At 42.2% G+C, this 27,470-nt stretch overlaps 1 protein-coding gene across 1 annotated transcript in view; it reads left to right on the forward strand.

Annotated features, from left to right (window-relative positions):
* Positions 1–27,470, forward strand: part of CHN2 (chimerin 2) — a gene marked incomplete at its 3' end in the record, with an annotated part of 196,252 nt that overhangs the window by 95,724 nt on the left and 73,058 nt on the right. The window contains 4 exon segments of the mRNA XM_034760711.1: positions 2,240–2,295; positions 18,859–18,890; positions 21,657–21,770; positions 23,816–24,101. Coding sequence (XP_034616602.1) covers positions 2,240–2,295; positions 18,859–18,890; positions 21,657–21,770; positions 23,816–24,101 — 488 coding nt within the window.

The raw sequence follows: 27,470 nt of genomic DNA on the forward strand, positions 1-27,470 counted from the left end.
TGGAGATAACGAGGTTAGTTCAATCAGGGAGGGTGAGGTGCTCTGCTAGCAGTTGAGGTGTGAACACGAAGGGAGGAGAAACTGCTTCTGTACAGGTGTTCACACCTCAACTGCTAGCAGAGGACCTCACCCTCCCTGATTGAACTAACCTCGTTATCTCCATACTGATTCTTGCCTGCATATTTATACCTGCCTCTGGAAATTTCCATTACATGCGTCTGACGAAGTGGGCATTCACCCACGAAAGTTTATGTTCCAATACATCTGTTAGTCTTAAAGGTGCCACAGGACCCTCTGATACTATTTTTAGATATTTAAAGATTTTATATTTGAATATTGATTGTATTTAGTGCTCAACGGTTGTTATCCGATATCAAGTTAAATGCCATGCTATTTTTAAACATGCTTCTTAAATTCTCATAAGGCCTTGATTCAGTAATTAATGCCTAACTTCAAGCACTTGAATAGTTCCAATTAAAGTTAATGGGACTGTTTACATAGATATGTATAGTTAGGAACAAGTAGCTTGCTGAGTCAGCAGTATCTCCAACTACAAGCATTCAAAATCATGAGATTTTTTTAGAAGATACAGTTTGGGTTCTTTGTAGTTTAGTTTAGTATTAAGTCTTTAGGGTATGCTGGGAGCCACAGTTTTTCATGTTCTACTGTGTAACCATGAGGGTTGCAAAATAGCTTTTTTTCTTTTTAAATGAAAGCTGAGATCCTCACTTATTCACATGATCAAGGAGCTTTGAAAAACGCCATTTATCATGAGGCTTGTGAAAAAATTATGGGAGTTGGCAGCACTGAATCAGGCGGGTCCATATACTAATTCATAATATTGTGTATATATTTATGGCCAGATTATACCCCTGTGCATAAAAACCTATATAAGAGACAGGAAATCCTGAAGGGTTCTCCATTTTCATTTTCCATGCTATTTCCCAACCAGGGAGGGGATAGGGTTTTTCATCCCCTGCTTCAAAACTAGCAGGGGGCATAACACCCCCAAAACTTGCATGTTCCCGAAGACTAGCAAAGAAGTCAGAGGAGTTACAACTGGTGGAGGTGTCTGTGTGAAAGTCCAGTACCTCCACACTTCCCAAGTTTCTTCACAGTTCTCTTCATCCCTTCTTTTAAAGGGTGATCTATGGCACAAAGGGGTTCTGAAGAAGAGGTAATACAACCACCAACCATATTAGCTTTTCAGTAGATACTCCACAGTTTTCCAAGGCTGAGGGAGTTCCCCATCACTTGTCGTCTTCCCACAACCTGCCATCTTGTTGATCCACAGCCCATTGGGATCTTGGACTGGGGATCACAATACCATAGAGATGGGTTGCCCATCTCCCCTCTATATGTGTATAGAGGTCTACATACAGAGGGCTTCTCTTCAAGGGAGCAAGCCAAGCTTTGGGATTTTTACTAAAGCTGAGAAGAGAGGCACTCTATTTGCATTGTAATTGCTTGCCGTTCATCATGTGTCAACCCACATTCACTACTTGTGGAATAGAAAGAGGAAGGAAGAAGCCTCCTTGAATACATGAAGGGAGAGCAGTAGGGGTCAGCTATAAGGAACGATGGGAGAAGTGAGACCCAGAGTTCACTCAGTTGCAGTGCCTCACCTTAGAACCCGCAGAACGAATTTGACTTTGGGAACCCTTAGGATGAGCAAAGTTGATCTGAAATATATTTGAGGGTCTTAGGTAGCACATTAAAAGGAAAAGGAAAGTGGGGAAATGTTAGCATGTGGAAGCACTAGGGGTCTCATTCATTCATAAATAGTTATCACTCATGTCTTCAGTATGCATTGATAAGATTCTAGTAAAGTTTCTTGCAGTTCTTTCCTAGCCAAGTCAAAGACACTGGAATTTTATTTAAAAATTCTATTATTGAGCTCTTCAGTAATACTATCTGCAACAGAGGAGTTTTATCTTGAAACATTCAGAAGGATTTGTTATATCTAGCCTTGCAAGCAAAGTATGGAAATACACAGTGCCAGCAACAATACAAAACTAAATTGGGATTATATGAATAAATAAATGTTACCAGTGTACAATTCCATGACTAATTTCCATATAAATGACTTGACTTGCATGCATTCTAAAAATGTCTCTGTACCCCCACCCTTTTTTATATTTATTTGCATTTTCTCAGAAGCATCTGGCTAAAAATATCTGAATGAAAGTTTGTGTATATTGCAGTCCTCTAATTATTATTGCTTTTTTATATTTGACAGTGTATCAGTTACAACAGGAGGCACCGCGTCCCAAGAGAATCATTTGTCCTCAGGAGGTCAGTTCTTCTTTTACTGTATCTTGTTAAATCTGATGAATTGTCAGTAGTGTATTCATATTGGGGATCTTTCTATATGCTGAGAGCAACTGTCTGTTTCCATTTTCTAAAATACTGTGAAACATATTTTATATAATTGTTTTCAGATTATAAGGTGGGTCTTTAAAAATGGATTAATATTTGTTAAATCAGCACAGAGATGGGAATACACAAGATTTAACCACTACAGAGACCCCTTTCCTGTGGAGATGCTAATCAGGGCATCGTATGACTCTGCTCTATGCAATACCTAAATGCTGTGTTTCCCTTTTTTCATAGTGTTGTAGGAGAAGATCCATATATTTACATATTTAAAGATATGCAACATGTCTTCACTCAATTCATGCAGTTTGTTCACAAAAAGCACTTTTTCATGAAAGAAGGCTCGCCTGTCCAATGTTAGCAAGAGCGTTCAAGATAAAATATTGAATTAATAGCAATTTTGTTCTGGCATATCATGGAAACTTTAAAGTTTGTAAAATGTAAGAAATCTATGGAACTGAAAAAGATTGCTGAATCAACATTTTCATGCTTGTCTGCTTTTTTTTTTTATGCCATTCATCTCTCCTAGTTTATCTAGTTAACTTTTGAATATGGTAATACTCCTTCCTTCCGTACTGTGTCTTGGTAATTATAAAAATAGGATATTGTAAGTATATATTGATTTCTCCAATAAATCAATAAAATTGGGATGGTTTTGGCTTCTAACATGTCAAAGACAAAGTGGCTGCAAGCTCCTACAATACATATCGTTACAATAATAAATATTATGATATTACTAATAATACTGAGTTCTTCGCTATATACAGTAATCAAATGAAATTAAAAATATACAAGCTGTGATGTTAAAACCCCCTGAATATATAAGAAGAAATACATAGAAATGTAGCAGTGTGATATTCCCAAAAGTCTTAATTATCTGCTTTGCCCTCTTCCACCATGCTATTGTCTCTTTATATAGCCAATATCAATGTAGTATCCGAGTGCCTCTCAAACATTAAAACATTTATCCTCACAACACTTCTGTGGTGCAAGGAAGTGTTGTACTGAGGCACAGACAGCTCGAATGACTTTCCCAAGGTCACATAAAAAGTCTGCACCAGAGCCAGGAATTGAATGCAAATGTCCTGATTCTCAGCCCAGTGCTTTAATCATAAGATCAAGTTTTACACTTTCTCTCATAGATGCCAGCTAGCAGTTATCTGAGAATAGGGCAAAATTTTGGCATAAGAAGGAAAGCCTTCATGCTCTGTCAGATGAGGGTGTAAGCTGAGCGTACAAGATCATAAAAGGGACAAGCAAATGTGATTAAAGTCTCTCTCAGTCTGTCCCTGTCTAAAATGCTGCTCAAAGACACCAACATGGTGACCCTTTGGGACTCCAATGCACATAGGCCAAAAGGCTTTAACAAAACTTTTCTCTTATTTTCCCATACAAAACTGATGATAGTTAGTGCTCAAGGGCTGTAGCAGTTTTCAAAAGGAGAGCCCATTAAGATTTTTATTAAGTGAAAATCCAGATAATCAGTTCTTTCATAGTCATTCAGTATCATATCTTCAAAAGAGCCATGGGTAATAGGCATGGAAGAGTATCACTCACTCCCCACTTCTGCCTTATCTACACTCACGACTCAGTTGTAGGTTGAAGAAATACAACTTAATCAAGAAGCATAGCGATTAAAAGGATACTGCTAGTGGAGTAAATGTGTAGGCAAACAGGCCAATCAAGAACTCTGCAATAGCATACTGTCTCAAGCGTACTGCCTTGCTTTGGTGGCTGATGATTCTTTTGGCAGGCGAAGTGCACATCACAAAGTCTCATAAATTCCAGTATACATCTTCCTCCTTACAGTCCTGGCCGGGGGGTCTCTGCTCTGCCCCACCAGGACTGCAGCTTCCCTCCTGCACCTGGAACCTGCAGGGATCCAGGGTCATGCAGGGAGTTCTCTGCAGCTACACTGTCATGGTCCCAGCTCTCTTACTCACCAGCCAGGTGTTTGGGAGCCCTCCACAGGCAGGAACTGTTCAGCAGAGGGGTGGGTTCCTCCATGGCCAGGGACTCCTCATTCTCCTCATAGACCTGGCCAGGACCGCAGCCTCTCCCCTACCCATTGCACCTGCAGTACGTAAAGTCTGTGTAAAAGTTAAGACAGGACTGTAAGTAATTTATGGCTCTGTATCTTTGAGCTTTCCTAATTACACTCTTTTCCCACTACCACCTGCATAAAAATCTTGTCAGCAAAAACAGGTCATCACTCCAGTGAGATATATGCTGAACTGTTGAGAGTTGGGATATCTAATGATTTCTAATTAATAACCACCGGCAGTGTGAGTACTGTGAATATCCTCTCTTTCCAATAACATTAGATTTCTGCCAGTATCCTTGCTTTTTCTAGATTCCTTCCACAATATTTTAATGGGCATCCTTTACAAATAAAAAGTTTATTTTAAAAGCAATGTTCAGCTGGAATGTGAGTTTCTAGACAGTGTGCTGGTGTTTGCAAGTATAAAGATATACAATAAAGAAGTGTATTCTTTTATTATAGAAAGTCAATGTATGTAGTGGCTCTCTGGGATTATTCTACTGAAACGGTGGTTGAAAATGGCACATTTGCAGTAAAGAATTAAAGCAAGATGTGCCATTTTTTGTTTTTATACCAGAATAATATTTTTAATAGCATTCAGTTTGAAAATGCCATTTCAACATGTTATTTTTAATTTAAGTAAGTTTTTTCAAAAATATTTTAGTGTTAATAAAGTAAGGAATTACAGGATGAATGCTGACAGTGTTTGACTTGGTGACATTTTCAGTAACTGTGGGTAAACCGTGAGTTTGTTACAGTTTTCTTTCTTTCTCTCTCTCTTTTTTTTGGGAAGAGGGTGATGGGGGTGTGTGTGTGTCTTGCAATGAGTCTTGAAATATATTATATTCTGTTCTAGGCTACATATTTAAAGCCACTCCATTTAGTTAGCTTTTACTGTTCTGCTCAGAGCAAGTCTTATTGACACAGTGCTGATAACAGTGTGCAGGTTAGTGGGCTTATCTACATTAGGGCTTTCAATACTGTTAACAGTGGTTCAGCTGAACCAGTGTTAGCAACAGTGAGAAATTTGTCTGAAATTTCCCTAGTGTAGACAAGGCCTTCGAGCTCTAACCTATATTATTATATAGAGAAATGTCAGCTAATTGCTATGTTCATTGTTCTGAATTCCAGCTGGGTTGTGTCTAAAGCAATCAAAAAATATGGTTCCTAGAAAAAGCAGTTTCCTCTCTAATTTTGTATGATAATGAAAGGGAGAGGGTCTTTTTTTCTCTTGCAGAAATGCCTTTTTCTCAGCTGAAATGTGAGACCTAGGATTCTAAGGGAACAAAATAATATAATAATAATAATTAATCATCAATACTAGAGCTGTCAAATGATTTAAAAAATTATCGCAATTAATTGTGAGATTAAAAAAGTAGCCGTGATTAATCACAGTTTTAATCTCAGAGTTTTAACTCTACCCCCTGGGGTGGCATTTTGGATGTTTGGCTTATCTTGACCCTCTGGATGTATAAGTTGTAGGGTGGGAAGAGGACAGTGGACATTCCTCATGCCATCCTTTTGTCCAGATGGACCTACTGAAGGTGGAGGCCATCTGTAACTAGACAGCACCCTGGACCATCTGAGGACTTCAGGTTTTCCTGAATTTTGCAAATGTTTATGGGCAATTCATTGCCAACTTCTCTAATGAACAGTTGTCGTCGTCCCCCCCCCGCCCTCCCCGACTTCCCTCCTTCATAAAGCCATTTGTTTCACTTGGTCTCCTGATATCCAACATGCTTTTGACCACCTCAATACTGCGTTCACCACGGCTCTGATTCTGGCACATGCCTCAATGTGGCTATTGGGGTGGTACTCTCACAGCAACTTGGACCCCAGCCAGTTCTGCACACATGTTCCTACTACACTTGGAAATTCACCCCCATAGTAATGAACTATGAAATACTGGGCAAGGAGCTGCTTGCAATCAAAATTGCTTTTCGAAGAATGGTGTCACCACTTTGAGGAAGCTTGGCACCCGGTACAGGTTTTTACTGACTAGAAGAACTTCATGTACCGCTGCAAGACCTGAACTTTGAACCAGAGGCAATTAAAGTGGGCCTTGTTCTTGTCTCAATTCGAGTTTACTATCACCTACTGCCTGGGAAACCAAAGTGGGAAAGCTGATACTCCGTCACGAAAGGGGGAATACTACCAGGAAAACAAGGTACCTACCTTCAAGCCCCTCTATCTCCAAGCCTACTAATTTTGTTAATGCCTCAATTAATTAAGAACTGGTCTCCCACATTCAGTCCACCTCAGAAGAAGACCCATTCACCCAAGGAACCAAGTCAACGCCATTAGGGGCTAATATGCCTCACTCCATGGGGGACAGGATAACATCCTTCCCATATATGTTCCCCTGGGATGCCCCCAACTGGAGGTGCTAGAACTGTGCCACAACACTCCATTGATGGGTCACTTTGGCTGCCTTAACATCTCCTGCATGGTTGTCCTTTATTTTTTCTGGTGGCTCCACATGCGGGTCAAAGTCCAAGTTTACATAGACTCCTGTGAGTGCTGTGCATGTACCCAAATGCTCCGGACTAGACCCCAGGGCACATTAGTCCCTCTGGAGACTCCAGTTAGGCCTTGGTCCACCATCACCCCAGACTTCATTGTGGAACTCCCAGGACCAGTGGTCACACCGAAACATATAAAACTTATCATTTCGTTACCTGGGCAGGATTGCTTAGACCAGGGATTGGCAATCTTTGGCCCCTGGCCTGCCAGGGTAAGCACCCTGGCGGGCGGGGCCGGTTTGTTTACCGTCCGATCGCAGCTCCCACTGGCCACTGTTTGCCGCTCCAGGCCAATGGGGGCTGGAGGAAGCAATGCGGGCCATGTGCCAAAGGTTGCTGATCCCTGGCTTAGACTGTAAACTGTTACTTTGATCATAAGATCTTTGGGGCAGGGACCATCTTTTAATTAAATGTGTGTACAGTGACTGTGTGTAAAATGGGACACTGATTCCCAATTGTGGCCGCTAGGTGTTACTAGTACTAATTTAAATAGTCTGACAGTGTCATGAGATAATTCTTTTTGCAAAACCAAAAGTGGATATTTTGATCCCTCATTGACTGACTGACAAGTAGGTAACAGTTCAATTATAATAAAAGGAGGTAAGTAGACTCAATCACTTGCTAGAATTGTAATATTGTAGTTACGTTTTTTTCAAGGTTAAGCTACTTAGGAATCACTTGTAAAATGAGCTCTCAATTTCTTCATTATGTTTAGAAGGACACTTAGTCTCGCTAGGTCTTGTGAACATAAGGTTTCTAACTAGGTGTTTAAAATGATTTGTTTGAGGTGAGAACTTTACAATAGCCAACTGCTGAGATACTACACAAGACTTTTCGGTTTTGTTTTAAAGGGGCTTACAATCTTGTCTAACCTGTTGCATTGATGAGTCTCTGAGATGCAGTTTGTGGTTAGCTCATAGTGGTAATCCAGCCATAACATGAACTAATCTAAAGATTAACTCCTCCTTTTTCTGAACCTTCACATCTTACTAGGCTTCTCTCTTGGGGTCGAATTGAACTGAGTTGTTTTTATGGATGGTAGAGTGGAAATGATTATAAAATTATTAAGCATAATTCTAAGTGCAAAAAATATCTGGCTAAACTTTTAGAGAAATTGAGTGGAGAAGAAATTGTCTTTATTGCCAGAAATGAGCCCACTGACATTGCTGAGTCTAAGGTCTTGATTCTCCACTCTGTCCATGGATTGGAGGGACATGTGAACCAGTTCCCTTATTTAGGGCTGCCTAGCACTGGTGTAAGTTAGGGAGGCAGAGGAGCAGCCCTAAATTCCCCAGAATGCAAGGTCCAGGAAGGATCCTATGCCATTGGGATACAATATTAGGTATAATGGAGCTCCACTCTGCTATGGCTCCCCCTTCCCTGTCCTACCCATGACCCACTCCCAACATATGATTACTGACACCAGGAAGGTAGTGCCCCAAAGAATCAAGTCCAAAGCAGTTGTTAATCTTGCCACACATGAAGGATTGTCTGTCATCTGGAATACACCTCTACCTCGAAATAACGCTGTTCTCGGGAGCCAAAAAATCTTACCGCATTATAGGTGAAACCGCGTTATATCGAATTTGCTTTGATCTATCCGAATTCATGTTGTATCGGGTTGCGTTATATCGGGGTAGAGGTGTATATGTATCATTGTACCTTTTTGGTATACACATAAGGCCAAAACCTGTAGTCCTTACTCAGTTAAAACTCCCATTGACATCAGATGAGGGTTTTGATAAAGATCGGAAGATTTGATCAATAATGCAATTAAAGTAGCACTATTTAATCTCTATGATTTGAGAATAAATGGCTCTTACCTCCCTGACCCCTTTTTACTTTAAACATTTAGCTCTTTTTTAATGGCTAAATTAGAGTGTATTTCTCATAGAATAAAGTAAAGGAGAGAGAACATTTATTGAAATTAGGGGTGTTATTTCTGTGACAGTACTTAAATGGAAAGAACTCTTCAGGGTGTCTTCTCATTTCAGTGCAGTGTGACTTGGATGCAGATGATATACATGAAATGACAATCTGCCATTTTAGGGCATATTCATCTCCCAAACGCATGATTCCCAATAGTTTTGTGAAGAATTATCCTGTACAGTGGCGTAGGACTTTATTGCAATATGCTGTAGACTGAATATCACTCCTGGTCTAAAAAGGAATCACAATTTCAAGGATATTAAAATGTAGTAAAGCTTTAAAATTATTTAAAAGAACTATGCATAATTAGACAAGTTAACGAATAGATTTAATGAGAGAGGTTAATTTAGTTTTAAGTATTGAATATAAACTTCTGGTACTACACCAGACTGTGTTTCGGAGAATATGCTGTAACATAGGGGGGGAAATCATGGACCTAGAATAAATGTTTCAATAAGTGTTTTGGTAGGGGGATGCGAGAATGTACTTTAACTGTCTAGGCATCAGGGTTGGAATGCCCAGATTCTCTGAAACCTGAGCTTCAGAAGGACAGTTCAGAAGTGCGGTGGTTGTGTTGGTTTAATTTGAGTTTAAGCATAGGAAGTCTCCGACTCTAAAATTAAATTTGTTTGTCCAGCTTGTGTATGGATCCTGGAATAGTTACGTTTACAGGCTACTCCACTACAGTTCTGATTTCTTGATTGAGTTAACAAATTGCTTATCTACCCTGGTGTTGGAGTCACTGAGGTTTATTGCCCTGAGTGATTTTAGCATCCATGCAGATGATGACTCTTCAAGGATCTCATGGCTAAAACAATAACCTTGGAACTATTCAGTATGGTTTCTGTCTCAATAGACAATAGTGGTCACTCTGAATTGTGGGAGGGGGATTGGTTTGGGATTGGTGATGGCACACTTCTTAGATCAGACCATTACTGCCTACAGTTGGAGGTTAGGGCTCATGCTTACTCTTATTGTAGAGAGGTGACCGTTTTTATTGGTCCAGGCTGGGTGGTTATGATAATCACAACTTTTGTATATTGGCATGGTGGTCCTGAGTGCTCCCTCTCTCTGCACTCTCCTCACTGGTCAACACTTTATAATGCTGATCTGGCACAGATGATGCATGAATGGTGGAAACTGTGTTGGTCAGTTGTGAAATGCAGCTGTTTCTTCTTCTTCCAGTGATTACTCATGTGTATTTCCACAACAGGTGTGTGTGCTTGCCATGTGCACCGGTGTTGGAAGTTTTTCCCCTAGCAGTACCTGTAGGTGAATGCCTCTAGCGACCCCTGGAGTGGCACTTCCATGGCGTGGTATAAGGGGCGCTGCACACTCCCCCCACCCTCAGTTCCTTCTTGCCACCAGTGAAGGTGCTTCGGAACTGCTCTGCTCCAGCTTTGCTACAGCTCTTCCCCAGAACTCTTGTTCATTCAGTGTAGTAGTACCTGTAGTTTGATTAGTTTTAGTTTAGTTTAGTTAGTGCGCCCGTGCTGGGGCATGCCCTGTGCCCCAGGTTTTAAGTCATGCGACACTTGTAGGCGACCGATGCCAGTGAGTGATCTGCATGCGGACTGTTTACGCTGTTTGGGTGAAACCCATCTCAGCGATCGCTGCAAGATTTGCAAGTCGTTCAAGCCTCGGACCAAGAGAGAGAGACATTAGGCTCCAGGCCATCCTGATGGAGTTGGCGTTGACCCAGAATCCAGCGCACCGCTTCAAGTCAGCACCAGGTACCACGGTGTCAGTGTGCAGCTACCACCTGGCGCCATCTACCAGTTGGCACCGCTTCCCATCCGCAGGCCACGCCAAGAAGGCTAAGAAGAGGCCTCCTCCGCCGCCGCACCGGAGCAAGACTGGGGGAGAGGCTAGACCCATGTTGGGCAGTCCTCAGTCCCCATTGGCCTCTAGGCCTCCAACTCAGGTCAAGCGGAGTAACCAAGCCCATTCGGAGCAGGTTTCCCCTGATATCCGGATGCCCTCCATGCCAGAGGCCCTGCAAGTGGCTGGTACCAGGAGCACCACCAATGTTGGCCCCGCAGCCCAGAGGCAAGCCGCCGCTGGGATCTCCGCAGTCCCCGCCCCCCACTTGGTACCGGTCACAGTCGAGGGAACGTTCCCGATGCCCTTTGCCGCTCAGCGACCGTCCCATGCGTAGTCCAAGCAGGTCGCCGTCGACTCCCACCAGGTTGCCTGACTGGGTTCCAACTGACAGAGACTCCAGGCACTGCTCCGCCTCGAGGAGCAGATACTGATGGGACTGAGGCAGACGCCGCCGAAGGTCCTCGTCTCAGAGGGGCTATCGTAGCCAGTCGTGACATGAACGTCGATGCCGTTCCCGTTCGTCATATTGCTCCAGGACCTTGCCATGGCACTGCTCCCGCAGCCCCAGGCATCGATCACCATCATCTTGTCATTGCGGAGCAGCAGCTACCAGCAGTACCATTCCTCCATGTCAGGATCACAGTCTTGTGGTTGGCACTGCTCCCAGCACCACCACTCCTCCAGGTCCAGGGACAGCGGCAGGTTGTACATCAGCCCAGCCTCCCTTCGTAGTCGTCCATCGATGGGTCAGGCCAGCCAGGCCGAACACCCTGCTCCGCCGGTGCCACAGCCGGTGGCACCGGGCTCCGTGGCTGGCACAGTGGGGGCTCACTCAGTGGCCGGAGCCTCAGAACAGCCATCGGCCTCCCTCTCCCAGCCTCCAAGGAAGGAGTTGGTGGGACGTGCATCTTCAGCACCGTGCCCAGAGAGCGACCAGGTGGTGGATCCTCCGGTGTCAGTGGACAAGCAAAGTACAGTGCCCGCCTCCTCACCCTCCCCTGATGAGGCGATTATGGCCCCTCCTCCCTCCGTCCCGCAGGAGGACTCTAAAGCCCACCAGGAACTATTGAAAAGGGTGGCATCAAATCTGAACCTTCAGGCAGAGGAGGTGGAGGAGCCCTCGGACTCCCTTTTTAACATCCTGGCCGCCTTGGCACCGGTCAGGGTGGCCTTGCCACTCCACAAAGGGGTGACAAAAATTTCAAATGCCCTGTGGCAAACCCCGGCCTCATTGCCCCTCATCTCTAAGAGAGCAGAACGCAAGTATTTTGTACCCACCAAAGGGCATGAATACTTATACGCCCACCCTGCTCCTAACTCCCTGGTGGTCGAATCGGTCAACCACATGGAGCAGCAGGACCAACCAGCCCCCATTCCAAAAAATAAAGATTCAAGAAGGCTGGATTTATTTGGGAGAAAAATGTATTAGTCCTTGAGCTTCCAGTTATGGGTGGCAAACCATCAGGCTCTCCTGGGCCGGTATGAGTTCAATCTGTGGGGCTCTCTGCCCAAGTTCGAGGACTCCTCCAGGAGCGTTGCAGGAAGGAGTTCAGAGCTCTGGTGGAGGAGAGTACAGCGGCTGCCAGGGCAACCCTGCAGGCAGTATCAGATGCAGCGGTCATGGCTGCACGGTCCATGGCCTCCGCAGTGTCCATGAAAAGGGCTTTGTGGCTCCTGCTGTCTGGGCTGTCCAGTGAGGTGCAGACCTCCTTGCAATACCTCCCGTTTGATGGCAAGGCCCTGTTTGTGAAACAGACGGGTATTAAACTACATGGCCTGAAAGTCTCCCGTACTATGTTTAAGGCCTCTATGTTCCGGCTCCAGCTAGACGTAAGTTTAAGCCACAGCAGGCTCCCACCCAGGCCACCCACTCTAAATACAAGTCCCCTTATAAAAAGTCGCAGGACTATAAGAAATGCCTGCAGAGGCAGTCTCGGTCTGTCCCGAGCCTGGGTCTTCCAAGAGCAAACAGGCAGGGAAACGACAGTTTTGATGGGGTGCCCGGGGAAGACCTACCAGTTCACATCAGGGATTCACCCACAATAAAGCTTCCCTTCTCCAACCGGTTGTGTGCTTTTCTCCCCGAGTGGTCGCGGCTGACCTCAGACCGAGGGTCCTCAGCACCATCTCCCGGAGCTACACCCTCCAGTTTACCTCTACCACGCCCAACCACCCTCCACCCCCGTCCCTCCAGGGGGACCCCTCTCACGAGGCCCTGCTCGAGCAGGTAGTGGGGCTGCTCCTTGGTCTAGGCGTGGTGGAAGTGGTGCCAGCGGAGTTCAAATGCAAGGGGTACTACTCCCGCTCTTTCCTTGTCCTGAAGACCAAAGGGGGGCTTGTGCCCATCCTGGACCTGCGAGGCCTGAACCAGTACATGGTGAAGTTCAAGTTCCGCATGGTCTCCCTGGCCTCCATCATTCCCTTCCTGGGGACTGGTACGCTGCCCTCGATCTGCAGGACGCGTACTTCCACATCCATATATTCAAGGGGCACAGACGCTTCCTCCATTTCATGGTTGGACAGGAACACTACCAATTTACTGTCCTCCCATTTGGCCTGTCCATTGCCTCCAGGGTGTATGTCTGTGGTAGTGGCCTACCTCAGGCGCCGCGGGGTCCAGATCTTCCCCTATCTGGACGACTGGCTGGTCAAGGGCAGCTCCCGGTCGCAGGTGCAGGATCACGTGGCGCCACTCTGGGCCTGTTGGTAAATGACACCAAGTCCACATTAGTCCCGGTACAACGCATAGAGTTTATGGGGCAGTCCTGGATGCCACGTCAGCCAGAGTCTCCCTCCCACTGGACAGGTTCGAGACCCTGAAAGGGCTTATCAGCACAGTCACAGGGTTTCCAGTGACAACAGCCAGAGAGTGTCTCCAGCTCTTGGATCGCATGTTGGTGTGCACGTATGTGGTTCGCCATGCCAGACTCAGGATGAGGCCCCTCCAGCTCTGGTTGGCCTCGGTGTTCTCCCAGGCCAGTGACAGAAGAAGAAGAAAAGACAGTTACCTTTTCCACAGCTGGTTTTCTTCAAGATGTGTTGCTCATGTCTATTCCACATCCCGCCCTCCTTCCCCTCTGTCGGAGTTGTCTGGCAAGAAGGAACTGAGGGTGCGGGAAGCGCACAGCACCCCTTATACAGCACCATGGAAGTGCCACTTCAGGGGTCGCTGGGGCGCTCCCCTACGGGTACTGCTAGGGGAAAAACTTCCGACACCAGTGCACGTGGTGAGTACGCACACCTATTGTGGAATAGACATGAGCAACGCATCTCAAAGAACACCAGTTATGGAAAAGGTAACTGTCTTTTCCATAGAGAAACTGTGAAAAAGTATGGTGTGGCGCCAATGGAGATGGTGAGAGCGTTCTTCTCTGCTGTGATTTCTGTGAAGTCCAAGTAAGCAGAATGGTCCTCAAAGTGAGCTTGTTTATTTTGGACTCATTCACATCAGGTGGCGAAACGTAACCCCAGTCTGAGTTTCAGTCTGTCTTGCTCACTGAGATATATGGAACTTCCCTTGAAGTTCATGCACAAATTTCGGATAGTACAAAATATTACTACAAGATTCCTCGGGAGTGTAAACCTGTGCTCCATACACATCACGGTTCACAGGTGTACGTCAAGGTGTTGATTTTGATCTATAAAGTCTAATATGATATAGCTCTTAGTTACCTTGAAACCTCCAATCTTGTCATGCTCATTCCTGGTGGCTGAAATCAATGAGGATTTTCTCAGTGATAGGCCATAGATTGATATAGCTGCAGTAGAACATTTTCAGCAGCTAGGTCATCATGTCTGCAATGTGATTTCCTCACTGGTCTGACAGAACCTGAGTTTATGGGCCTTCAGGATAGGTTGCAAGATCTGTCTGTCTATTCAGGTTCCTGTCTAAAGAAATGGCCTGGCAGTAGTTGAGTGTCTGAGGTTTGTGGAGGTATTTTTAGGTTGATTGTGTCATTCTAGTGTGTTACGTTCTTGAAAATGATCCTGAGATTCTACAGACAACTAGAAATAAATAAAAATCCCAGCCTTGCTGACTCAGCCTTTTAGCCTTCTGAGATAAATTGAGTGCCATGATGTTTACTCTGCATGTGTCTTTCATTTGAGACCTTAAAATCTGAGGTTTTGGCTTCTCTGTAAGAACATTAAAGATGTAATTTCATTTTTTGCCAAAAATCTCCTCCTTGCACCTTTGTGCAGTGCACTGCCTGCTGTAAGGAACTCATGCAGTGGGGCTGGGCCTGTAATTGTGAATTAGTATTGCTTACGCGCTATTGATTTTATTGTGTAGCAGAGGCCACCCATACTGGTTATATAAGAACTCAGCAAATGCTGGTCAGTGTTTTCGCAACACAACAGCTGCCTGGCTTTTTATCTGCTAGGTGCAGTGCTTCATTTGTGGGATAAAGACTGACACAGGTTCAGCTGAACCGGAGTCTGTTGTGAGTGTTCCATGCTGACTAGCCACTGTGTCCACCTAAGAGGTTGTATTCAGGGGTTTCGCATGCACCTGGGGCCACATTCTGATACCCTTACTCAGGTTGAGTAGCAAATTATCAGAGTCTGGCCCATAGGTTTATTAAGATCCTCCAAGAAGAAAGGTGCTATATGTCATAGTTCAGGGCAATTGCACATGTATTTCCCCTCCATGGTCCACCAAGGGTACCAATTCTAGGCCATCACCTCTCTTGGGTGGAGACTCACATCTCTCTCTCTCTCTCTCTCTCTCTCTCTCTCTCTCTTTTCCCTTTCCCCTTCCCTCCCCCCGCCCCCCCGACCAGGATTTTTCCAGGCTGCATAGTTCCCTAACTACATTATGTTACTCCCAGAAAGCCAGAATGCCTAAACAGACTAGTGTCTTTGCTTTCTGTTTGAAGGCTATGAACAGCTGTAATAGCCAGCGGTCACAAGCTCCAAATAGTCCTTTATAAGCAAGCACACTTATTCTTAAGATGAAGGCACTAGGGGAAAAAACATAAAAAGCAAAGTTCCTGTATACATGCAAAAAGCTCACCAGAGGACACGCATCAGTCTTATGGGGCCTCAGTCGGACAAAGTCCTCCCAACCCTTCCCAGGAAGGAATAGGGTCCACCATGGGCAGGAAGTCCTGTCCATTTGCTGGATCAGAAAGCAGGCCCTGAGTCAGTTTAAACTCAGGCTATTTATCCAAAAGTCTCTTGGTTTTTTTGTCTGTTGGTCTCTGGAGAATCCAGTTTGACTAATATACGTGAGTGTCTCCAGGTAGGAGTACTTCTCTAGAGGTTTACTACCCAAGTGAATTTGCCTAATCACCTCATGCTGTTCTTAGTTCCTGGAAGAGCTGTGGTCACTCTCCCCGATGGAATTACATACAGTCCCTGGCCCACAATGGTACATAAATTTAATACAATAAGATCTCACAAAGATATTGCAGGAAATTGCCATGTCTGTCACACTATGTAAATGCAAAATATGTTGCTGTCCTTCTCTCATTATCAGAATTACATTATTTTGAGATTTACTTTTCTCTAGTTTTATGCTTAGGTGCATGGGTGGCGTGTGAACAACCCTTCCGGGGAGGCTAGCTCACCTGGCCTCCACCCCTTCCGGGGAGGCTAGCTCACCTGGCCCCCACCCCTTCCACCTGATTTCCCCCTCCCTTCTCCCCACACCGTGGCCAGAGAAGCCCTGGCTGAACCGCCCCGAGCACTGCCCAACCGCCCCAGCTGCCCTGATCCCCGAGTTGCTGCCCGTCCCAGCTGTCCCAAACCCCAGGCTGCCAGCTGGCCTGATCACCTGCCCGAACCACCCCAAGCTGATGGCTGGACAAGCCCTGAGCTCCAGGCCTCTGGCCCGAGCTGAGCTCCCGCCGGCTTCGGGGAGATGGGGAGCAAGGGCAGGGCCTCGGGGCGGAGCATGGGTGGGGCCACATCCTGGGTTAGGGGAGTCTTAGCCTCCCCTGGCCTACTATACCTGCTGCCCGTGCTTAAGTGTATGTATATATGGGTTTCACATGAGCAGATTTGAATGGTAAATATTTAACAAAAGAAACTCAACATCCTGCACATTTCTGTATTTTGCTGGTTACTTTAATTTAATAAGAGTAATGCCTCCCCCCCTACTCCCTTCTTTCCCTTTCATTTAACCCCTGTCTACAATCTCATCAGAAATGAGCTAGGGAGGTTAAAACCAAAATTCTAACTGGCAATCCTGCTAAAAATTCTCTGACCATCTGCACTGTTTAAACAAGATCTGTATGTATGTGTCTAGAAATTGAAAACCTGTGCTCAGATGTGCCTCAGATTTTGCTCTGGGTTCACTCTACAAGATTATTCTCTTTCTTTTATTCCTGCTTCTCAATATCCAAATTACTGTGCTCTGTTGTAGCAATTTATGGTTCTGAGGTAGGGGATTCAAGGGCTTGATACTGCTGTTGGACTATTGAAAGGAAGTAATTTCTAACTTTAATTTCTTTATATCATGTCTGAGATGCCTAGCCTCTGTGACCTCAGGGTACCAGGTCAGACATCTCAGTACAGCAGTGTATGGATTATTGCACCAGCAGAAAATTACTTTTTCCGTAATTTCATATATTTGTTGTTTGGAAGTATGGTGCTGGCTTCCGGTGCACAATAGAGCTCATTTGGAAAAAAAATAGAGCTTATTTGATTTTTATTTTAAGTTTACAAGCCTACATTCTGGTTCCAGTTGTATTTTTCATGCCATATAAGAGGGAAGTGTCAAAGGCTACAGCCAAAGATCATAGCTGGAGAGAAATTATAGTGCCAGTCATGTAAAAAAAAATCCAGCTGTATAAAATATCCTCTGAGGATTTTCCTAACACACTATAGATAAATTCCGGTAATAAGTGGGCAGTAAAAAATTGACATTTTATAAATTAATATTCAAAAAGCAAATATTTTTCTATAAATGTTGAGCAAACAAACAAAAACCTTGTTTATGAAACCTTGGAAAGAAGTGCCCCCTGCTGGTGTAGTGTTTCTTTCACTTGTAAACTGCTGAAAAATGAGTGTGTACTTCAGGGTTCTCTGGTGCTTCTTATGCTGCATCATATTTCTGCTGTCTCCACAAAGTCTAAGATAAACTATTTTGTAAATCTGTTCTTTTTGTCTGTATATAAACCAAGTCCATGAACTTTGAGGATTGAGGATTTTTAACTTCATGTAACTTTTTTTGTGGAACTCAATACCTAGTATACACCACACAGTGGAACATTCAGAGAGTAATACTAAACCAGTTTGTTTACAATTGGTAAAGAAAGTCAGAACTGAAATCGGATCCTTCTCATTATACAGAGCTACCATACAGTTGTCTGTGGATCACATGCTGAAATTGAGACTATGTAATAATTCAGATAAACCAGGCAATTAAATAATACAAACGATTAAAACAAAGGCTTTAGATAAATTAAGGCACCCCAGCTCAGAGTTCATTGCAGGATTGCAGCCTGAGTGGTAAACCAACATGTCAGAATATCTGAAGTTTGAGTATAGGCGTGTTACTCTACTAGGGCTTGGTCCAAAGCCAAATTGGAAGTCTTTCCATTGACTTCAGTGGTGTACTTCAGGTTAGGCTCATGCTTTGTTGAGACATTAGGAATTTCATACCAGAATTAAATCCATAAACCCTGGTGGGTTTTTTGTTTTGTTGGGGTTTTTTAAAATCTTCTGAGAACATTAAATTTTTCAGCTTTAGACATTTGCCATTAAATTTTTCAGCTTTAGACATTATAGGCAACAATGTCTGAGAAACAGCACAGGATAAAAATAATCTTATTATGTAGTATAAATAATAGATGAGAAAAAATAGTAAATTATTCTTCATCTGTTTGATCACATCTAATACAATTGACTCATGTTGCCCCATTTGTTTCACCATTCACTATATTCATAGTCATCACAAATCCATGAAAATAAAACCGCTTATTTTTATTTTTTATTTTATTTTTCACCATATGTTCTCTGTGTACTATAACTTCAGATTAACATAACTTCACGTACCATGGCACTCTTGTTTATCTTTTTTTGATAGCTTAAGCATATGCTCTGAATTTGATGCTGCAGTCTTCATTGATGATCGGTATTTCATTTGCTTGACTTTTATTTTAATGTTACTGGTGTAATTTTGAGTATATTGTTAATATTTTTCTTTCTTTTCACATTTAGGTGGAGAACCGACCAAAATATTATGGAAGAGAGTATGTATTATACTATTCTATTTTTAATTATTTGATAAATAATCACTTGAGGTATCATGCATTCCTTTTGAAATTATTAATACAGAAATAACAATACCATAGTGGAGGTGTTGTGACAAAATATTTCATTTCACTTTCCATAATCCTAGCATGAAAATGTTTTGAATGTCTAATATTCTACTTGCACATAGATTCATTATTGTTGCCCAACAGTGCATGGCCTGTACCATCACTTCAGCATGTATGTCAACTAGAGGAGGACAAAACCATGGATGGTGACTAAAAACAAATCTGGGGTTATTTGAGGAAGAATGGTTCAGATTGTTTCAGCTCTCCCATCCTTGATCTTTTTTCGGCTGTAACTTTTAACCCCCTTTTAGTTTTACTGTTTTTCTCAATCTCGTTCCTCCTATTCTTCCTTCTTTTTGATGTGTGCTTACTGTACTTTCTTCTCACTGATACCCGGTATTACAGTGTCAGTGAGAGTATGAGACTGCTTCAGGTCTAAAGGCTGCCTTACCCCATGGGCATACGAGGCCTGAAATGGTGTCCAGTGCAAGGAAGGGAAAAGGGCAGGCAACTCCGAGGCCTCAAAAGAGGGACTCCATTCTCCCACTGTGCAGTGGGAGTGTTATCTCCAAATGGCTTGCATGTACATTGACCCAGAGCCCTGTATAGATAGTGTTCAAGGGCCACAGCCATTGTTACAGCTCGTTCGAGACCCTTTACTTGAGCTGTGTGCATAGAATGAGAATTTTCCCTTTAATATGGTACTTTTCTAAGGCCTGCAGTTTAGCTTGCAATAAGGATTAACTATATAATTTCATTTTTAGGGTTTTTTTCACACCCAGGGCATAGCAGCTGTCAAACTATCAAAGAGCTCCTAATGATTATAGTTGCATTTTTAAAATATAACCTGTGACAATAGGGAATTCAGTCATAGCCACTCGAGTACAGTAGAGTTTGAAAGACAGCATCTAGCTAATTGAACCACCATGCTTTCTAGCTCTAGAGCTTTTAAAACTATTATCACTGTCTTTTGTCCAATGAACTGGTTGTTATTGATAGTGTGTGTATTACAGTTAAGAGCCTAAACTCATTCTTGTTAACTGGACTTGTTTGACATTAATGACAGTGAATTTATTAATAAAGATGCATTTAAATTGTGTAATTTTAGAGATGTTCATTCTAATTGGCTGTAGTAGAAAATGCCCGTGGTTCATCAGCATAGTAGGAAAGTCCAAATCCATCATAATTTTAAAAAGGAAGTATGCCTAGTAATGCTTTGGAAAGGTCACCTAGAACCTAATGCCTCTAACATGTATTCAATATGAAAAAGTGACAAGTGCAATTGCTGTTCAGTTCCCTTTACATCTAAAATGTTTTTCCTCTTCTTTTTCCCTACCAAACCAGAGGCAGCATTTTAAACCTACCATTTCCGACGTATTATGTCAGAAAAAAGACAATGCTTAGGGCTAGAAGCTTTTAACATATTTACTGTATTTTTAGACAGCAGCATTTAAAATAGAAGCTTTTAAAAGCTCCAAGGAAAGGTTTAGTGAATCAGCTAGCAAAATATGTGCACAACATAGCATTTAAACTACTCTAAAGACTGTATTTTGTCCTTGTTTAAAGGTCATAGCTGAAGAACTGATCAATGTAAAGTCAGCTGTTTGTCTTAGGGCCTGTTTCTTTTGTCATGGGGGGAATGAATCACAGAAAGAGTCACTTTCTGCAGAAACTGGCCAAGGAACTTTATTGAAATGAGGAAAACAATATTCTCCCTAAAGCTACTCTTCGTCTATTTCTCTATGTCACTATAGCACATCTGACTAGAACCTTCACTAGCGCCTTTCTGCCACACATTTAAAGAAGCAGTGCAGATATCCTCACTCCTTTTAAAAACCATATATATGAACAATAAAGGCAGATATTTAAAAAGGATACTATCTAGAATTTGTGCATTAATTTTAATTTATCTCTTTTTATTTGAAGGTGCCTTCATTTCTGCTCTTGTTTCATTCCGCTCATATAAAGTAACCATTGTAGGAAACTCCAGGCCTGATCATGCTCCCTCTTAGAGCTGGCTTAAAAAACATGCTCAGAGTCTAACTGATCACTATATTTGGGGTTGGAAAGGATTTTCCCCCAGGTCAGATTGGCAGAGACCCTGAGGTTTTTCTGCCTCCCTCTGCAGCGTAGGGCATGGGTCACTTGCTGGTCTGAAAATGGTGGATTCTCTGTAACTTGAAGTCTTTAAATCAAGATTTGAGGATTTGGCCTTCATGTTTTTTTCTTGTTCTTCTATATCTAATTGTTCCTGCTCCTTGAGCTGCCAAGTATTGTGATGGTAGGAACGTCAAGATTCACACACCATTTTTACCTGCTCTAAAGTCTTTACTTAAATTCAGATGGTCATGCCCACAGTATTTTCCGGTAGCTGGGGTTAGACTTTCCTGGGCCAAATTGAAAGACATTATTCTAAAATCACTCAGTGGAGTTACTCAGGTAGTGAACAACATTTTCTCTTTGCTCTGTCATTTCTCAGTTCAATCCCATCACCTGTGTGAAGCTTGATGTCTGTCAGTTTGGGAATTGGGGACCTGAAATTGTTCCCAGGTTGTTTCACTGATGCAGTATTTGGTGTTGCTATCCTATTGTGATCTACTACTAGTCACATATGTCTGACTTAAATCAACCATGATTTCTTGTAGTTTTATTTCTACTTATGATTATTCCGTAAATTGCTGAAATTTCTCCCCTCAGGTTTCATGGAATTATTTCTCGGGAGCAAGCAGATGAAATACTTGCAGGTGTAGAAGGAGCATATATTCTTAGAGAGAGCCAGCGGCAACCTGGATGCTACACTCTAGCTCTCAGGTAAACTCAGTTTTAATAAAACATTTCTAGATTAACTAGACATTTGAAAGGGATGGCGGAGATAATACCAGTCCCTTTGATTGAGAGAACCCTCTGCCTTTAATTGCTAGGGCTTGCAACTAAGCGTGATTTTAAACCTGTTTGACAATCACATTACTTCAGTAACCTAGTAAGCTTTTTACCATCTGCATCTGGCTAGGAGTTTGCAAACTTTCTCTGTGGATGTGTACCATGCCATTATTATGCAGGCTTTTGTTTCCTCAAGCTTAGACAATTGCAGTGCTCTGTACATGGGACTACTTCTTAAAACCATTTTGAGACTGCCGCTGGTGCAGGATGCAGTAGCTTGCTTACTGATTGGGCATCATGCAGGGAACACATGACACTAGTGCTCCTCCCGAATCTGCACTGGTTGCTCATTGGTCTCTGGGTGGAGTGTAAGGTCTCTGTTATGATCTACAAAGCCCTAAATGAGTTGGAACAGGCCAACCTGAGGAGTTGTCTCTCTCCTCATGCCACAACTGTGGTCAGAAGGGGCACATGACTGGATCCCTCTCAGTATAAATGAGAGGGGGCGCTTGGTAGGATGCCCTCTGTGAAGGCTGCAGTACTCTAGAACTAGCTCCCCCTCCCTCGGTCTGATTTTGGTGACCTTCCAGGCATACTGCAAAAGATATCTGTTTGATGGAGTTTTTTAGAAGGTAAAGTTGTGCTCCCCCAATGATGGCGTGGAAAGGAGGCTCTGTAGGCGGCTCGCTGAATTCCTGTGGAATGACGACTTTTATGCTGCTGATTTTGATTGTGAGAGTAATAATGGTAGGGTGCCTCAAACCTTGGGTCGGGGTCCTTTTATATATTGAATCTAAATAAAATTATTAGAAACCTAAAGCTTACTTTAGCAACTTTCTTTTTAAAGAGACATCAAGCTACTCAAGTGCAAAATTTTGTACATCATAAAACTGTCATAGTTTCGTGGGATATATCCTTCAGATCCTATCACCTTTAATAAAATTTAAAAAAAATTAAAGTTTTAAAAACATTACTATTTTTGTGGAACCTGCAAAAAGAGTCTCCAATTTTATACTCCCTTTGGTGAGTCTGTAACAAAAATTTCCTAGAAGAGATTTCCTAGAGCTATGAACATTGTACTGAGATCATCCTGATTAGTTATATTGGTGCACAAACAAGCCCGTCAGCAGTCCAGCATTTAAAACCATTTTGAGACTGACGCTGGTGCTTGCTGTGTGAACAGTGTAGGAAATGGATAGCAGTGTTTGTCACATGGAAAAGAACAAAATAGGGGATTTTCAAGGTTCTTAACAAAGTATTACAAAATAAAGAGTAAGAAAAGTATAGTATTTGATTGTCCTTATTAAATATAGATAGTGGTTGTAACAGAATACTTCAGTTGCTAACATCAAGAGCTAGATTTTCAGTCTAATTTCTAAATTTACCTATGTAAATACTATTGATTCAAAAACGTACGTTTGTTTGCAAATTGGGAATTTATATGAAAAAAATTATAGCACAAATCTAGAGACCATTCTGGAACTTTTAGCCTGTAACCCATTTAACAAAGAAAACATGTACATTTGGACTGAAATGCTGACCCCACTGAAAAAAACCTTCCATTTACCTCAGTGAGATCGGGATTTCACCCTTGATGTGCTATAAAAGAAACATTTTAAGATACTTTGTTTTTAATATATATTTTTTAAATCGTATACGATACATGCCATAAATAGCACTCCCCAGAATAGGCTTTTGTCAATCAGTATAAGCATACCTCTGATGTGTTGTGCCAGCCCCTCAAGATGAGCACATACTGACTAACTGCACATGTTTCTGGGTGGTGTTGCTTGTTAAACACTAGGTGGCTTAATCCTTCAGTCAGATCCACATGAGCACAATGAGGTTCTGTGGGATACTCATCCACACAGATCCATTTGCAATATTAGGACCTAAAAATGTATGTATAATCAGCAAGATTGTCTCCTGGTTGTTCTGATATTTTGTATTCCCTTTCTCTTCTTTTTTTTATGCAGGTTTGGCAATCAAACCTTAAACTACAGGCTTTTCTATGATGGGAAGCACTTTGTGGGGGAGAAAAGGTTTGAATCTATCCATGATTTGGTAACAGATGGCTTGATAACACTGTATATAGAAACCAAGGCTTCTGAGTATATTGCCAAAATGACCAAAAACCCCATCTATGAGCACATTGGATATGCTACTCTGCTTAGAGAAAAAGTATCCCGAAGGCTGAGCAGAACCAAAACTGAATCAAGAAAAGCTAGTGTAACAAGTGAAGAAAATACACCGGTTGAAAAGGTAACTATTAAGTATTAAATGGCAACCAATCTAATGCTTTCTTTATAGTCTATAATCTAAAAAGAAACAAGTGTTTACTTAATAATAATAATTAACTATTAATTTTGCTGTCATTAAAGTGTTCCTGAGCCATTGAAATGTTTATATCCTGTTAACTGACTGATAACTAGTCATGTGTACTTGAAATTACTATTTAATTGGGGCTTTTGAAAAGATAATAAAAACTTCCCATCCACTACCAACACAAATGATTTTATGCATGTAGTGTGGGACCTGACTACCATAGAAACTGCTTTTCCTTATGCACCATCACAATGGCTGGGACAAGCTGAGGTGTTCGCTTGTCCATGAGCATTCTAAAGTCATGTCATTCTCAGTGGCAGGTCCCAGACTGTGAAACTTGTGCCCATTGGCCATTCACCAGAGCTCAAGTTTGTTAGCTTCCAGTGCATGGTGCAAAGCTCCTCTTTTCTGCAAGTCCTTTGGTGAATGGGTCTGAAGTGGGGTATTGTCTTTGCCTTCTTTCTTTCTCTTTCTTTTTCTGAGTTAAAATGGATTTTTCTTGCCATCTCTCACTTGACCATATGCTACAGCAGTGTGTGAACTAGAACTTACTGACTTAATACTTTGAGAACTCCATCCGCTTAGTAATCAGGTAAAAAAATAAAATTAAGAATTACACCATATATGATAAACACTTTTGTAAACAGTGATGTGTGAGTTTTCCCATTTCTAGGTGGACTGTGCACTAAGTATCCCAAACAAAACTTTCTTCCTGGTGCAGATGTTTTGGATGAATTAACTAATTCTCATTTGTGGGAGGACTGCTGCATCATGATTTAGATGATTTTAATGTTCAGTGAGATAGCTGATATTTGGGAAGCAGTGACTGTATTTGCTGGAAAATAACATGTATCACACATGTGAATATAGCAGAGATAATTATTTTCCTGATGCCTCTGTCTGTCCCACTGAAAGACATTTCCAGGCAAGTTACTTTCTGTGATGGGTTACATATCAGCGCTGACTGAACACTTACTGGTTTGCATTTCTGACGCACAGTAAAACAGGACAGATATAGGCAAATTGCAGCAGTTTAGGAATTGTTCTCCGTAGCAGTTCTTATTCTTGAATAAGATGAAGTGGCATCCAAACATAGTCATCCACAGTAGCAAATGAGTTGGATTAATAATGATGGATTTTTAATAAAGTCACACAGCCTGGAGAAGATCTTTGGACAATAGGGTTGTGAAAAAACCCTGATTTCAGATTCTATTTCAGCACAAATCCAGTGACAGTGATACAGTAGAACCTCAGAGTTCTGAACACCTCAGGAATGGAGGATGTTTGTGACTCTGAAATGTTTGCAACTCTGAACAAAATGTTTTGATTGTTCTTTCAAGTTTACAACTGAACATTGACTTAATGCAGCTTTGAAACTTTACTATGCAGAAGAAAAATACTGCTTTTAACCATCTTAATTTAAATGAAACAAGCAAAGAAACAATTTCCTTACCTTGTCAAATCTTCTTTTAAACTTCCCTTTTTTTTTAGTAGTTTGTTTAACACAGTATTGTACAGTATTTCCATTTTTTTGTCTCTGCTACCTGATTGCATACTTCCTGTTCCAAATGAGGTGTGCGGTTGACCAGTCGATTCATAACTCTGGTGTTTTTATCTCTGAGGTTCTACTGTACTATTTGGAATAACTTAGATGGTGTTTTAAAAAACAAAATATGGAAACAACAGAATTTGGTCCAAATAAAAGATATTACCTCACCCACCTTGTCTCTTTAAGATATGGGAAGGAATTATAGAGAGACAAGGGTCCTGCTCATTCTGCTGATTCCTGGGATTGGATGCTGGTTGTTTTGGAATGCTAAATCAGGCACAAGAGTCTATATTTTGACTTGTTTGGGGTACAGTGAGCAAGATGAAGCAAAGTTTAGTACAGTATGACTTTTCTCTGTATGGGTGCGTCAGTAACACCCCTACAGACGGATGCCCTACAGATCATGCTCTGGAAACTAGCAGTTTTTTATGTTGAGAATATATTTGACAAACAGTATGTTGACTTTAAAACATTGGTATGTGCCATTAGTGTAATAACAGTAATCACTACAGTCTTAAATCCTAGACACATTCCTTAACTTATGGAAATACGGTATCTCTAATTAGAAACAAAACCAAAGCTATTAAAAATTTTTTAATCTTAATTGCAATTCTTGTCATATTTTTATTATTGAAAATCTGTGATTTTTCGTATGCTGCAATGCCCTTGAGCACTTCAAAGAGTTTTATTTTAATCTACTTATCTTTATAACTGATCATATTCTCTTTCATACTGGGACTTTGGCTGAAATTCTCAAGTTTTGGTGCTTAAGGTTAGGTACCTAAATAAAAATGGTCTTTCAGAGGTGCAAAGTGATGAGTGCTTGCTTAGCAGCTCTGAAAATTGGACTACTCTGATTTAGGGGCCTAAATATTAATTTGCACCTACATCTGAACATTTCTGAATTTGGGTCTGAGCCAACTCCCAGTGGAATCAATGGAAAAACTTCAATATGGGTAGGCTCGGGCCCTTTGTGTACTAAGACTCAGCTAAGTAAAAGGGGTGGGGGGAGGAGAGGGAGCAGGAGGAGGAGCTCCCGTCAGAATCCTTTTCTAGCTGTCAGGAGCAGGAGCCATCAATGCCAAAGAATGGGGGGGATGTGGGCTTCATGAGCAGCGGGGTTCAGGAGATACTGTTGCAGCAAAAGGGTGCCTGCTCTCTGTGTGACCCCAGGCATGCCCATAACGGGATAGAAGATTCCTCTACGCTCCCCCAGTGCTTTAAAATCTGAGACCCCCAACACGGAGGACTTGAGCTTTGCAGCAGACGCATTCATCCTTTGGTGGAAACCAGGTAGTATTTCCACCATGACCATCACATGCAGGTTTCCACCAGGGAAGGCTACTTTTCACCCCTATTCTATTCTGTCTATGTTTTGAGACACAGTGCCCATCACAGTGGCATCTGCTCATCACTACATTATTTGGACAAGTTGATGGGCAAAACTTCAATGATGGGTGGAGTTTGGAGGAGTACCTCCACCTATTTTTCCTCAGCCTGACTCCTGATAAAAAGGGATTGGGCTGTGAAATAAACCAGCAAAATATGAGTTTAGTTTTGTAGCAGCATAATAATAATATGCTAGATTCCCTTTGGCTTGCTTGGTTTATTTCGATGCTATACCTCAAAAAAAAATTTTTTTTTTCAAGGAAAATTTCTTGGGGAAATAATGGCTCATGGTTGAGTTTTCTTTGGCATTTTGGAGTGAACAGGTGAGGTGAAAGTTTTGAATAATTGAACTGTCTTATTTGATTGGC

The sequence above is a fragment of the Trachemys scripta genome, chromosome 2 (genome assembly GCF_013100865.1).
Source record: "Trachemys scripta elegans isolate TJP31775 chromosome 2, CAS_Tse_1.0, whole genome shotgun sequence".
NCBI lineage: Eukaryota > Metazoa > Chordata > Testudines > Emydidae > Trachemys > Trachemys scripta.